This window comes from Saccopteryx leptura, chromosome 13 (assembly GCF_036850995.1).
Source record: "Saccopteryx leptura isolate mSacLep1 chromosome 13, mSacLep1_pri_phased_curated, whole genome shotgun sequence".
NCBI classification, from domain to species: Eukaryota; Metazoa; Chordata; class Mammalia; order Chiroptera; family Emballonuridae; genus Saccopteryx; species Saccopteryx leptura.
In genome coordinates this window covers 42,299,657-42,312,262 of record NC_089515.1, presented here as the reverse complement: position 1 = coordinate 42,312,262, position 12,606 = coordinate 42,299,657, and the positions used below count along the sequence as shown (strand labels likewise).

At 40.8% G+C, this 12,606-nt stretch overlaps 1 protein-coding gene across 24 annotated transcripts in view; it reads left to right on the top strand.

Annotated features, from left to right (window-relative positions):
• ZFAND6 (zinc finger AN1-type containing 6) overlaps positions 1-11,986 on the top strand; it is a 57,228-nt gene extending 45,242 nt beyond the window's left edge. For all 24 annotated transcript variants that reach the window (XM_066355897.1, XM_066355883.1, XM_066355875.1 and 21 more), the window contains 2 exons: positions 8,913-9,026; positions 11,050-11,986. In XM_066355897.1, the coding sequence (XP_066211994.1) occupies positions 8,913-9,026; positions 11,050-11,198 (263 nt within the window). In that variant the 3' untranslated portion in view covers positions 11,199-11,986. The remainder of the gene's footprint in view (positions 1-8,912; positions 9,027-11,049) is intronic.
• The last annotated feature ends 620 nt before the right edge of the window (positions 11,987-12,606 follow it).

The window sequence follows — 12,606 nt, the reverse complement described above, 5'->3', positions numbered from 1 at the left end:
ATATATTTAAATGAATGAATGAGCGGTAGTGTTATACTATTATCTGTTATTATTTCAGCCAGTTTAATTTAAATACTGTTTCCTCTCCAAGCAAACTGGGGCTGCTGGTTTGAGAGAAATCTCTTATTTTTGACTCAGATTTTCTAAGAGACTGTTTAACTTGACTGACAGTTAGTTGCCTTTTCCCCACATCTATTGACTCAGCACAACAGTCACACTTGGTTACTTGTATTTACAGGTGGCATCTCTTATTCTTGCCCGTCTTCTTTGTATTCACGTCATGTGGATCCAAGTCACCTAGGAAGACTTGGAAATGTGTAGGAAGGCTTTCTTAGTGGGTAGAAACAGTAGAGGAGGCATTTGTTAAACACCTCTGCTTAATGAGTTATATTCTACCAGTGTGTGGAAAGTGTGTTCATTGAAAACTGGTACTCTGGAAAGAAGCCCAACAATGACCAGGGTGCTGTTTTGCCTATGACGTAATTTAAAGAGAGAAGACGCCCTGGCCAGTGAAACCTTCCATTGTACATGGTGTTTACATGGTGATGCCAGAGATATCTGTTAGTGTTAGCTTCATTTGCCCAAGTTGAAATTAGTTAAGCCAGCTAATTCCTCGTGCGCTGATTTTATACCCAACAAATGATTGGCATAAATTGCCTATTTGCCAATTTTGCTATAGCAAGAAAATATACTACCTGGCCAACATAAATATTTTTCTAGTCCACCCAACATATTATGAATTCATGAATATTATTAGTGAATAATTTTTGTTTTATAGTTAAATAAGAATGAGGTTCAAAATTCCAAGGTTGCCAGTTTGAATGTGATCCCATTGTTGCTGGCTTGAACCCCAAGGTCGCTGGCTTGAGCCCAAGGTCTCTGGCTTGAGCAAGGGGTCACTGGCTCGGCTGGAGCCCTCAGTCAAGGCACACAGGAGAAGCAATCAATGAATAACTAAAGTGATGCAACTGCAAGTTGATGTTTATAATCTCTCTTCCTTTCTCTCTTTCTCTCTTGTGCAAAAAAAGGGGGGGGGGCAAAACTAGAAAAAAAATCTCAAGATGTATATTCACTGGACATGCTACTTATAAGACATGAGTGGCAATAAGGCGTCAGTTTTGTGCCCATGATAGTGTGGTGGCTTTAGACAAGGAGGCTGAAAGAAGCCATGTGGTTAGAGAAGGTTTTAGATAGAGTAAGTTGAAAGGAATCAAATTTCAAAATTAAAAGAGGTAGTAGGGAGAGATAATAAGTATTTAAACCTCAGATCAGGTCAGAGATTTGGAAGTCCTCGGGACGGGTTGAAAGTGAGAGGCTCAGATTAAGAGCAAGTGGGCTTGTGAGTCACCGAAGGGGAGAACAGTCATCTAGGTCCCCCTGGTTGGTGTCAGGCCTCAGATGCGGGGGGGGGGGGGGGGGCGTTTTCAAGAAGCAAGGGTTGCTTAGCAGTTTTGAGGGAGAGCTACAAAGGAAGAATGGACACAGGCTGCGACTCATGAAGATGTTGTTTATATGTCACAATAGAACATATTTTAGAATATTGATCTTGAAAAAATGCATGCTGCTTACTGCTACAGTAGCTGCTGTTGGACAGGTTTGACAAGAGTGAAGATGCAGGTTGTTGAACAGTCATAGGATGAAGTGTTTTTATAGCATTCATGGTGTTTGGAGAAAAATAGAATTTTCTGTATCTAGCCCTTAATGGAAAAGGTGGTCTTGATGCCATATTAGGAGAAATTTTAGGGGGGTTTAAAATTTTAAAGACTCCTTTTTTTTCATGTATTATTTCAGTGACTTCTAGGTTAAATCAGTAATAACTTTTAAGTATGTTTTTTAAAAACTTAGATTCATGCCTGACCTGGTGGTGGCGCAGTAGATAGAGCGTCGGACTGGGATGCGGAAGGACCCAGGTTCGAGACCCTGAGGTCGCCAGCTTGAGTGCGGGCTCATCTGGTTTGAGCGAGGCTCACCAGTTTGGACCCAAGGTCGCTGGCTCCAGCAAGGGGTTGCTCAGTCTGCTGAAGGCCCGTGGTCAAGGCACATATGAGAAAGTAATCAATGAACAGCTAAGGTGTTGCAATGTGCAGTGAAAAACTAATGATTGATGCTTCTCATCTCTCTCCGTTCCTGTCTGTCTGTCCCTGTCTATCCCTCTCTCTGACTCACTCTGTCTTTGTAAAAAATTTTAAAAAAAAACAAAAAAAAACTTAGCATTCATAATTTCTGTGTAGCAGATTCTGAAAATATCTGGTATACCTTTCATCTGTGTTTGAGAGGATTCGTTTTCAATGTGTAAAAAAATCTCTTAGCCTGGTTTTTAAAAAACATCTGTTGAATTAAGAATGTCTTCTTTTATCAAAATATGCACACAGATAGGAGTCTATGTATGGACACATACCTTCATAACACGTAAATGTACTTGACAACAAAGAGAATTTTTTCCACCTGTGTAGGAGATGGACAAAAAGAGACAGGCAAAAAAAGTCTGACTCAAGTCCTGTGGTCATCTGAGCTGGAACTAGAACCCGACTGTAGGTTGTAGAAGTACTTGTGTTGCTTCCTGGGCTGGGATGTGGATGTGTGTGTTCCTGATGCCGCATCCCGTCCCCCTTTAGTCCCAAGGTAGGATCGACTGGCTCGGTGACCTGCCCAGGTATCTGTTTCCTTCTTTATTTCTCCATTTGCACCCCTCAAGGGAAATAGATTTAACTGGTAAGACTTCCCAGGTGGAAGAGAGTGAATGGTAGCACCATGTGCCTAAGCCAGAATCTCCTACCACTTTTTATTGGAGTCTTCAGCATGGTGTCCTTGAAACAGCTTTTTCCTCTGTAGGTATTCTGCTTACAATTGAATCTCTTGCCACCAGGTGGGTGGTACTGCTTTCATTTTGTTCTCATGGTTCTGAAGAATTTTTTTCATGTTTAACCAAGAATTTAGCATATTGCAGTATTTTTCTCAGTTTTTTTTTTTTTTTAATTAACAAATTGCAGTATCTTACACAGTGTCACTTGGGAATGTCAGCTGTCCAGTTTACAAAAATTAGTGTTAAGAAAAAACCTTCTGCCTGACCTGTGGTGGCGCAGTGGATAAAATATTGATGTGGAACGTTGATGTCGCCAGTTCAAAGCCCTGGCCTTGCCTGGTCAAGGCGCATCCAGGAAGCAACTACTAATTGATGCTTCTTGCTTCTCCCCCGCTCCCTTCTCTCTCTAAAAATTAATCAATAAATTTTTTTTAAATCTTAAAGAAAAAAGAAAAAAATCTGTTTTGGTGCACTCAAAACTACCATACCTGATTGCCGTATTGAACAATATGCTTAACTTTGGTTAACCTCTCAGTCCCTCACATATGGGATCACAGTAAAAAGGAGGTAGAATTGGATTTACATGTTCTGTTGTTTTCCTCTTTTTACACCCCCACTTTTCTGAACCTTATTTTCATTACTTTTGAAGGAGACTTATAACAGTGTCCATCTTACCTGGTGTTAGAAGGCAGTGAAATAACAGAGTTGAAATGAGCCTTGTAAACTACAAAGGCTGTTCTTACTCTGTGTGATGCCACAGCGCTGCAGGAGTTACAGGAGGCTTACAGTGACAAAATTTTGCAGCTTTCCAGCAGCAGAATGAAGTCATATACTAAGGTGGGAAGCAGTTCATCACTGAGGCATTCTAGGAAAGCGGGGTCACTGTTGGGCGTGAAGCAGCAAAGTGAAGTGGAATTCTCAGGCTCTCTCCAACTCTGAGCTTCCGAAGAGAAAGTTGAATGATTGAGTTCGTGGTTCAGACAGTCATAGAAGAATAGTCCCTTTGGACTAATTTAGGAAAGTTGTGGATTAAAAAAAGAGCTGTGATTTTATTCTGATTTTAAATTGTGAGTAAGTATAGCCAAAACAGCCTAGAAAAAGTAGAGCAAGTTAGAGAGGACTTAACTATAAGCTACAATAATCAAGGCCTTGTGGTGCTAGCCTGAGGATACTCACACAGAAACTTGAATAAGAATGTTCAGAGCATTATCCATAATTATCAAAATCCAAAGGTCATCAACAGATGAGTGGACAAACAGAATGTGGTGTCCACATGCACAGGAGTGGCACTCAGCCGTTAAAACGGATGCAGTTCTGGACATGCTGCATGTGGACGAACTTTGGAAACAGGCTAAATGAAAGAAACCGGGCAGAAAGCCCCTTCTGCGTGATTCCATGTGCATGAAAGACGGGTGCAGAGGAGAGGGCTTTCTGCCGGAGAAGAAATTGAGACCAAAAGCACACAGGTAGGAAAAGACAAAATTTGGGAAACAGGCAGAACAGCAGTTGCTGGCATGGCCATTTCAGGCAAGTATGTTGGAACTAAAGCTGGAAAGGTTATTTAAATTTTTATTTATTTATTCATTTTAGAGAGGAAAGGGAGAGACAGAGAGAGAGAGAGAGAGGAGAGACAGAGAGAGAGAAGGGGGGGGGAGCTGGAAGCATCTACTCCCATATGTGCCTTGACCAGGCAAGCCCAGGGTTTTGAACCGGCGACCTCAGCATTTCCAGGTTGAAGCTTTATCCACTGCGCCACCACAGGTCAGTCTGGAAAGGTTATTTAAAAGCAGGTCATGGAAAATCCCAGTTACTTGGTTCTAATCGATGGTCAGGGAAGAGAGCTGTTTTGAAGGTCAGTTGCTTGTTTGTTTTATTAAGACAACACAAAGTTGTATTTTAAGAAGATTGATTTAACGGTTTTGTCCTCAACTGCTCATAGAAACCAATCTCTGTAGGGCTGCTCTGTCCAGGATGGTGGCCTCCAGTGTCAAGTGGCTGTTGAGTACACAAAAGGGGGCTAGTTTGAAATGAGATATTTACTTAGTATTTAGTAAACCCATGTATTTGCTAGTTACACTGTGAGTATAATGTGTGCACTGAGTTTTGAAGACTTAAAAAAAGTGAAGTATTTCAGTAATACGTTTCATATTGATTACATTTTTAAATGATAATATTTTTTCTGTTTTTACTTTTTAACGTGGCTTCTGGAAAATATAAAACTAAATAGATGACTCTTGTATTTTTTTTTTTTTTTGGATCCTGCTACCATGTAGGCTTATTTTGCTCTTGAATAGTCACAGCTTTTTCATTTTGTAAAGAATTGTTGAGCTAGGAGTAACTTAAAGGTCATTGGTGCAGCCCCTCATTTTGCATGTAAGAAAAGGAAATGAATTTTCCCAGAGAAGGGAAATGAGGTTTATCCCAGTGGGTCGTGGTCATAGTGCTCGTTCCCTCAGCAGGTATCTATCTGTTGGACAGCTGCTCTGTATGTCCACTGAGTGCGCAGTGCAAGTAGACCAGTCCCCAGCTGTAAAGTGCTTGGTCTGATCCTTGATGAGGAGACTTGTTATGACTCTTTGAGGAAGAGTGTATGTTCTATTACATGATACTGTATCTGCTGTACAATATGTTTGGAGTTACCTGTTCATGGCATCTGATGTCAGTTTTATTTATCACTGTGTGTATGAATATGCCCCAGAGGTAGTGCTAAATATAGTTGTATGTACTCGTTGTTCTGTTTGTGTACTTTTGACTTTCTTTCTTCCCTTCTTCCCTCCCTCCTTCCCTCCCTTCCTTCCTTTCCTTCTTTTCTTCTTTTCCTTCCTTCCTTTCCTTTCTTCCTTTCTTTTTTTTCAGGACTCAGAGCAGAGGGCCTTGATCCTCTTAAATGTGATCCTCCATGTGGGTGGTTAAACTAATTTTACCTGCCTGATGTTTTTTGAAGTATTCTAGAAGTAGTAGCCAGTAGACTTTCTCTAGTTGGGATTCCCATTAAAAATTAAATTGGCAAGTGCTATATTGTTTGTTTGACAAACTTTCTGCCCTTGCAGAGGCCTCCCAGATGGACCTTTAGGACCTGTGGCTGCAACACAAGCAGCCAGCCACCTGTTGTTAATCGTTAACAAGCAGGCGATCTTCTTCCAGTTTCATTCCAGAATATGAAAAACTGCCTGTTCTGAGGACACTGTCCATATTTTGGCTTTAAGTTCGATAAGACTAGGGTCCTTTGGCCTTTAGTCCACTGTATGGCACTTTTAAGGGATTGAGTTGTTTCCTTTTACATAACATAGAGTGTGATCGGGTAGGTTCTGAACTGAGGAAATGGGTAATTTCTGGGAATCATAGACTTTTATGGAGCACTGTTACCTTGCCCAAGAAATCATTTTGTGACTGTTTCAATTCAGGCCACCAGCCACTAGTATCAAAGGAGCTGAGGTCCCCTTAGTCTTGTGGCGATACAGTAGACATGGCCTCACATTGGAGCCCGAGCTTTCAAGCTTTTGGATGGCCTCCCAATCCAGAGATTAAAAGCTTGGATATTCACCTCAGTTAAAGAGAAACCACTTAGGTCTCTGAGCTGAGTCCTGGGAAATGCCTGTGGTGTGTGGTTGTGTTTGTGTGCCCAGCAGATAAGTGTGTCTTCTCTCTTCTCCACTTCCAGGCACCCTTCAGAGTCCGTGTCTCAGGCAAACTGGTTCTGTTAAAAACGTGATTTTGTGGTGATGATGTTACTGGCGTTAAAGCATTATTTATTTTAGTTTATTGGAATATAATTAGAACAGGTTAGATATTATAGCTTACAGATTTCAGAGACAATACATGTAATAGAGTCTTTTTGGATTACAAGTAAAACCTTTTCTGAGCTCTTTGCACACAGCCCAGCCTTACCTGGCCCTGTTCCAGGAGCTGGGGTAAAACCGTGAACAAGATCTGCAGACTTGCCCTCATGGGGCTCACATTCTAGGGCTGTTTAGTTATTGTAAATTAAGGGGGTTATGTGTCCATGTTCTGTTTCAAAAATAAAATTTGTATATTAGTAGAACTGTCTCTCATTTAGCTTCAGAATGTATAGGTGCAGTAATCATGTTGTAGAGTTCTTCATTCGTGCATATTTACCTGTTTGTGTTATTTGCCCCTCATCTTTTGTTAATATGTTGGATAATACATTAACATGAGTGGATTAGAATTCATTACATCAATTGTTTGGGCAGCTATTACGTATAGTTCACTGTGGTAGGTGCCGAGGACTCAAGAGGAATAAACTACTATTCCTCTCCTCAGTGGGCTTGCGTTGTAGATGAGGAGATGGGGCCCATAAATACAATGGGTAAGTCATTCAGTAATTCAGTGCAACAGGTATTTATTGAATACCTTACATGTGGTAGGAAGCCCTGGTAAAAGGGATGAAAAGAATGGGTTCTTGTCCTGATAGAGTTCACATTAAGCCAGATTACATCAAATAGGCAATTATAAGTGTGGAAAGTACTATTGGGATAAATAGTAGGGTTTCCTTATCTAAGTTGTGGGGGACGAAATGGAGTAACAGTGGATGATAGCTTAAACAAGAAAGACACATTGGAGTTAGCCAGGTAAAGAAAGGGATGAGGTCGTGGAAGTAGTGTTCCCTGTAGGAAGAACAACTTTTACGCAGGTCCAGAGATAGAGAATTTAACGTGTTCAGGGAAATGGTATGTACTTCAGCGTGGCTGAAGCATGGAGCATCGGGGAGGAAAGGTGGTAGACAGGGCTGGAAAATAAAGGCGGAGAAAAATCATGAAGGGCCTGGGTTAGTGGGTAGTTGAAGAATTTAAACATTGAGGGCAACTGTAAGAGAGCAGAAGGCCTTTTGAACTGGTTGCAGGAGGTATGGGCAAAGGGGCCTGGCATAGTCCCGTAGGTTGACTGATCAGTAGATTGCCTCAGAGGAAGCACTCATTGTGATAAAATTTAAGAGGTGGAGAACTTGAAACAAGGTAAGTCACTGTTTTAGAACCAGATGTCATATCTGTTAGGTTATTTATAGACTATGTCTAGTGACAGCATTAAGGAGGCCCAGAGGCCCTGGCCGGTTGGCTCAGTGGTAGAGCGTCAGCCTGGCGTGCAGGAGTCCCGGGTTCGATTTCCGGCCAGGGCACACAGGAGAAGCACCCATCTGCTTCTCCACCCCTCCCCCTCTCTTTCCTCTCTGTCTCTCTCTTCCCCTCCCACAGCCAAGGCTCCATTGGAGCAAAGTTGGCCAGGGCGCTGAGGATGGCTCCATGGCCTCTGCCTCAAGCGCTAGAATGGCCCTGGTTGCAACAGAGCAACGCCCCAGATGGGCAGAGCATCGCCCCCTGGTGGGCATGCCAGGTGGATCCCGATTGGGTGCATGCGGGAGTCTGTCTGACTGCCTCCCCGTTTCCAACTTCAGAAAAATACCAAAAAAAAAAGGAGGCCCAGAGTAGTTAGTGACAGGAGAGGGTTACATTAATTTCAGGGCAGTAACTTGACATGAATCTTGGTGCAACTGGCCTTAGCTTCACTACTTAAATGCATCCGTTTATTATCTTAATTATAAAATTTAATCCATTATCTTATTACTAACTTTTTGAGGTTTTGTGTGAAATGTTCTAAAAATTTTAAACATACTTAGTATTCCACTGAATCTGAGTTTCAGCCTTTCCCCCTTTTTTCCCCCTGATAACTCTACACAGTCTGACCCCAGCAATGTTTAGAAGTTTGCATATGGCCATTTTAATACACACTGCCTTAGGATACCCAAGTCATGTTTCAGTGTGTGTGTGTGTGTGTGTGTGTGTGCGCGCGCGCGCGCGCAGATTCATAATTACAAAAATTGGAAAATACAGCACTCTTTAGAGTCGCTGTGAATATGTCAGAATATATATTGCATATATGTACATTCCTTACATACATAGCTACATACATTTAACAAAAAGGGTCATTATATAAACTGCTTTGTAACTTCATTTGAGCATCTTTTCATAAATAAATTCCTCAGTTATTCTCTGAATAACAGATCAGTGGGTGTGGGTGAGTAGGGTCGGGGACAATAACCACCAAATGTCACTTATTGAATAACTGCGTTTTACCACCTTCCTATTTTTGTCAGCTTCAGTATCAGATACAGCACAGCAGCCATCTGAAGAGCAAAGCAAGTCTCTTGAAAAACCAAAACAGAAAAAGAATCGCTGTTTCATGTGCAGGAAGAAAGTGGGACTTACTGGTAAGGGCCCAAACCAAATGGTTCAAAATTAAGATTGCATTTCAAAACAATGCCTGGCTTGCTCACATTGCCTTTCAGTAAGATCGCTTCTGTTTCCATGAGAGTTAATACTGGATAGGCTTCAGCTTCTGAATTTTCTTTAAAAATATATCCATTTTGATTTAATTGTATACCCAGAAGTGAAATGACTGGTTTTCTTTTAAAGGGTCATTTCAGCTGACTTGGAGAGCATTAAATGAGTCAGGTCAGTGTTCAGGCGCTGTGAAAGGGCAGAGATGTGACTCCTGCCTTCAAGGAGCCAGAAATTGTGGAGGAGAGGCTATTTAAATACTTGGCGAGCTGTGAAGTACTTTGTATAAAAGGGCTAATCATAGACTGTTGTGAGGGTTCAGTGAATTAATACATGTCAGATGATTGGCCCCATGCTGAAACACAATAGGTAATCAATACACATTGACTACTAGAACCGAGCTGTCAGATGGCATTGTTATTAAGAGAAGGACAAAAAAGAGTTCAAGATGCTATGTGGGTATTTAGCAAAGAAAACACATTAAGTGCAGTCAAATAGATTGGTTGGGAATTCAGGGATGGGAGTGATTGATTTTTATAAAAGAACAGGAGTAGAGGCCCATCAAGGAAAGTATCCTGAAGGCAGAATGTTTCAGCTGGGACTCGAAAGATGAACAGGACTTACCACTGTTCAGTGACCAGGAAAAGGGAAGGTTGCTGTGACACAGTGTGTGAGAGTTGCATGCTGCAGTCAGAGGGAAGCGGAAATCGGGCTAATGCTCTGCACTGTGGTTAATTTGGGGGGAGCAGGCATAGCTACAGTAGTGACCATTTATTGTCTAATATATGCCAGGCATTGTGCTGAGTGCATGAGTTGACTATATAAGATTTTGAGCAAAATCACCTGACATAATATTTTAGGAAAGTGTCTCTGGCTAAGAAATAGGTAAAGAGGAAAGGAGATTTCAATCTGATATTAAAGATGTCTAAGATTGGCCCATCCAGAGATGAACAGATTAAGACACTTGAAAATATACATATTGAATATCAAATATAGTCTTTCTACATCTCAGAAACTCTAACTTTATGATCGGAAGGCTGAGACTTACTAATTCTTGTTTTGTCCAATCTGTCAGTCTGGGGCTTTTGTTGGCTTGTTTTTCATTTATTATTGTGAAGTCACAGAATATATTTTGAAAGTTTAAAAATGTGGTAAAGGAAGTTTACATCAAATATCAGTGTTTAAAATATTGATTCCTGTGTTCCATTTCCACTAATTCTGTTACACCATAAAATCTTCATTTTGAGGAGCAGGACCAGTTTTGGGTACTGTCTACTCTCCTTATATCTCTCCTGGACATTCTCCTCAACTAAGTACCATTTGTTGTTTACTATATGTTAATACATTCCTCATTTAATCCTTACAGTTATTTACTATCCCAAATTCCAGATGCAGAAACTGAGGCTCAGAGAGGCTAAGTAATGGCCTCTGTTAGTAAGTAGATTCATGCTTAGGCAGCCTAACTCTAGACGCCCCTTGTCTTCATCATTCAGCCGAAGGCAGTTTGCCTTTCCGTTGGAGGTTAGCCAACAAAAGCTGGTATGGCTGCTGTGTTGCTTGTTAACACTTCTGTCAGAGGGGTCATTTCATCTTTTTTAGTTAAAATTTAAGATGGCCTTCTGACAGTATGCCTGTTTTCACATTGTAATATTTGGATTTACTAAATGTTTTATATTTTCAGTTTCACAATCTGTTTTTGATAGGAAGTAATTGTGGCTATGTCATATGTAAGGAAACGAGCTCAGAGAAGTGTTATAACTTGCTCTGGTACAAACCTCGTATCAGCTCGTAAATTTTGAGAATGTTCTTGGGTTGTGAAACTGCTTGTTCCAAATGATGGTTCGAATTGTTGCCCTAAGTACATGATCTGTTTAACATTAATTATGCTAAGGGTAATTATTTAAAATTTCGACCTTGCATCCAACTCAAATATGTGTATTAATCCACTTTCAGGGTTTGAATGCCGGTGTGGGAATGTTTACTGTGGTGTACACCGTTACTCAGATGTACACAATTGTTCTTACAATTACAAAGCCGATGCTGCTGAGAAAATCAGAAAAGAAAACCCGGTAGTTGTTGGTGAAAAGATCCAGAAGATTTGAACTCCTGCTGGAATACAAAATCCTTTGACCATCTGCAAACTAAAATTTGACTTGAGGTTTTCTTTTTCCTAGTCCTTGGGAATGTAGAGCATTGTATCTTGCATAGACCTTTTAATCATGCATGTCATCAGAAGAATAGATTTTTGTTTTTGTTTTAAAAATGACTCTGAACATTTATTTCCATTGCAGTTTCTGTGGCTGAGAAGACTTAAGTAAATTTTACAAGTATTATCCTTTTAAGATCATTTTAATTTTAGTTGAGTGCAGAGGGCTTTTATAACAAGCGTGGAGAAATTTTCGAGGGCTGTGATTTTTTTCCAGTATTAAACATGCATGCGTTAATCTTGCGGTTTATTTTCTCATTGTGTATGTATATATAGCTTTTCTCTGCAGCACGATTTCTCTTTTGGTAATGCCCTCTGGGGCACAGCTAGTTATCGGTAACTGAATGTATCTTAATCATTATGGCTGCTTCTGTTTTTTTCATTAACAAAGGTTATTCATAAGTTAGCATATAATTTCTTTGCACCCACTATTTATGTCTGAATCATTTGTCACAGGAGAGAGTGTGCTGATGAGATTCTAAGTTTGTGTGGTTTTTTTTTTTTAGTTTTTTTTTGAGCGAGGGAAGGAAAAGCTGTATGTATTTCATTGCTGACTGCAGGTTTCTTTCAGATTACGTTCACCCGTCTGTGTGTATACAATATGAAGAATGATCTGAATTGTGTTGTATTTATGTTTATTCACCAGTCTTTGATTAAATAAAAAGGAAAACCATAACAGTCCTATGTATTGCCTTTTCTCTGTTATACTGGTAGTTTGACTCTTTGTCCTGTAGTTTTCTACTTCACTAATTTTATGAGTATTCCTGTTGGCCCTGGCCAGTTTGCTCAGCAGTAGAACATTGGCCCAGTGTATGGACGTCCCAAGTTTGATTCACAGTCCAGGCACATGGAAAGGTGACCATCTGCTTCTCCTCCCCACTCCTCCTTCTCTCTGTGTGTCTCTCTTTTCTCCTCCTGCAGCCAATGCCCTGATTGACTGAAGCACATCGGCCCTGGGTACCTCCTCCCTTAGGCACTAAAAATAGCTCGGTTGTGAGCATGGCCCTGGATGGGCAGAGCATGGGACCCAGATGGAGGCTGCCAGGTGGATCCCAGTCAGGGCGCATGCAAGAGTCTGTCTCTGTAGCTCCCTTACTTTCACTTAAAAAAAAAAAAAAAGAGTATTCCTTTTGTTCCTCTGGCATCTATCTATGACTGACCTTACGATGATTCATTGTGATCTTACATTCCTGTGAGTTGAAGATACCAATATTTCTTTAAAGCCAAGAACTTCTCTCACTTAGATGCCATACTTTCTAGCTCTCGATTTTCTGTTCTGCACTTTATCACACTGAGTAGTTAAC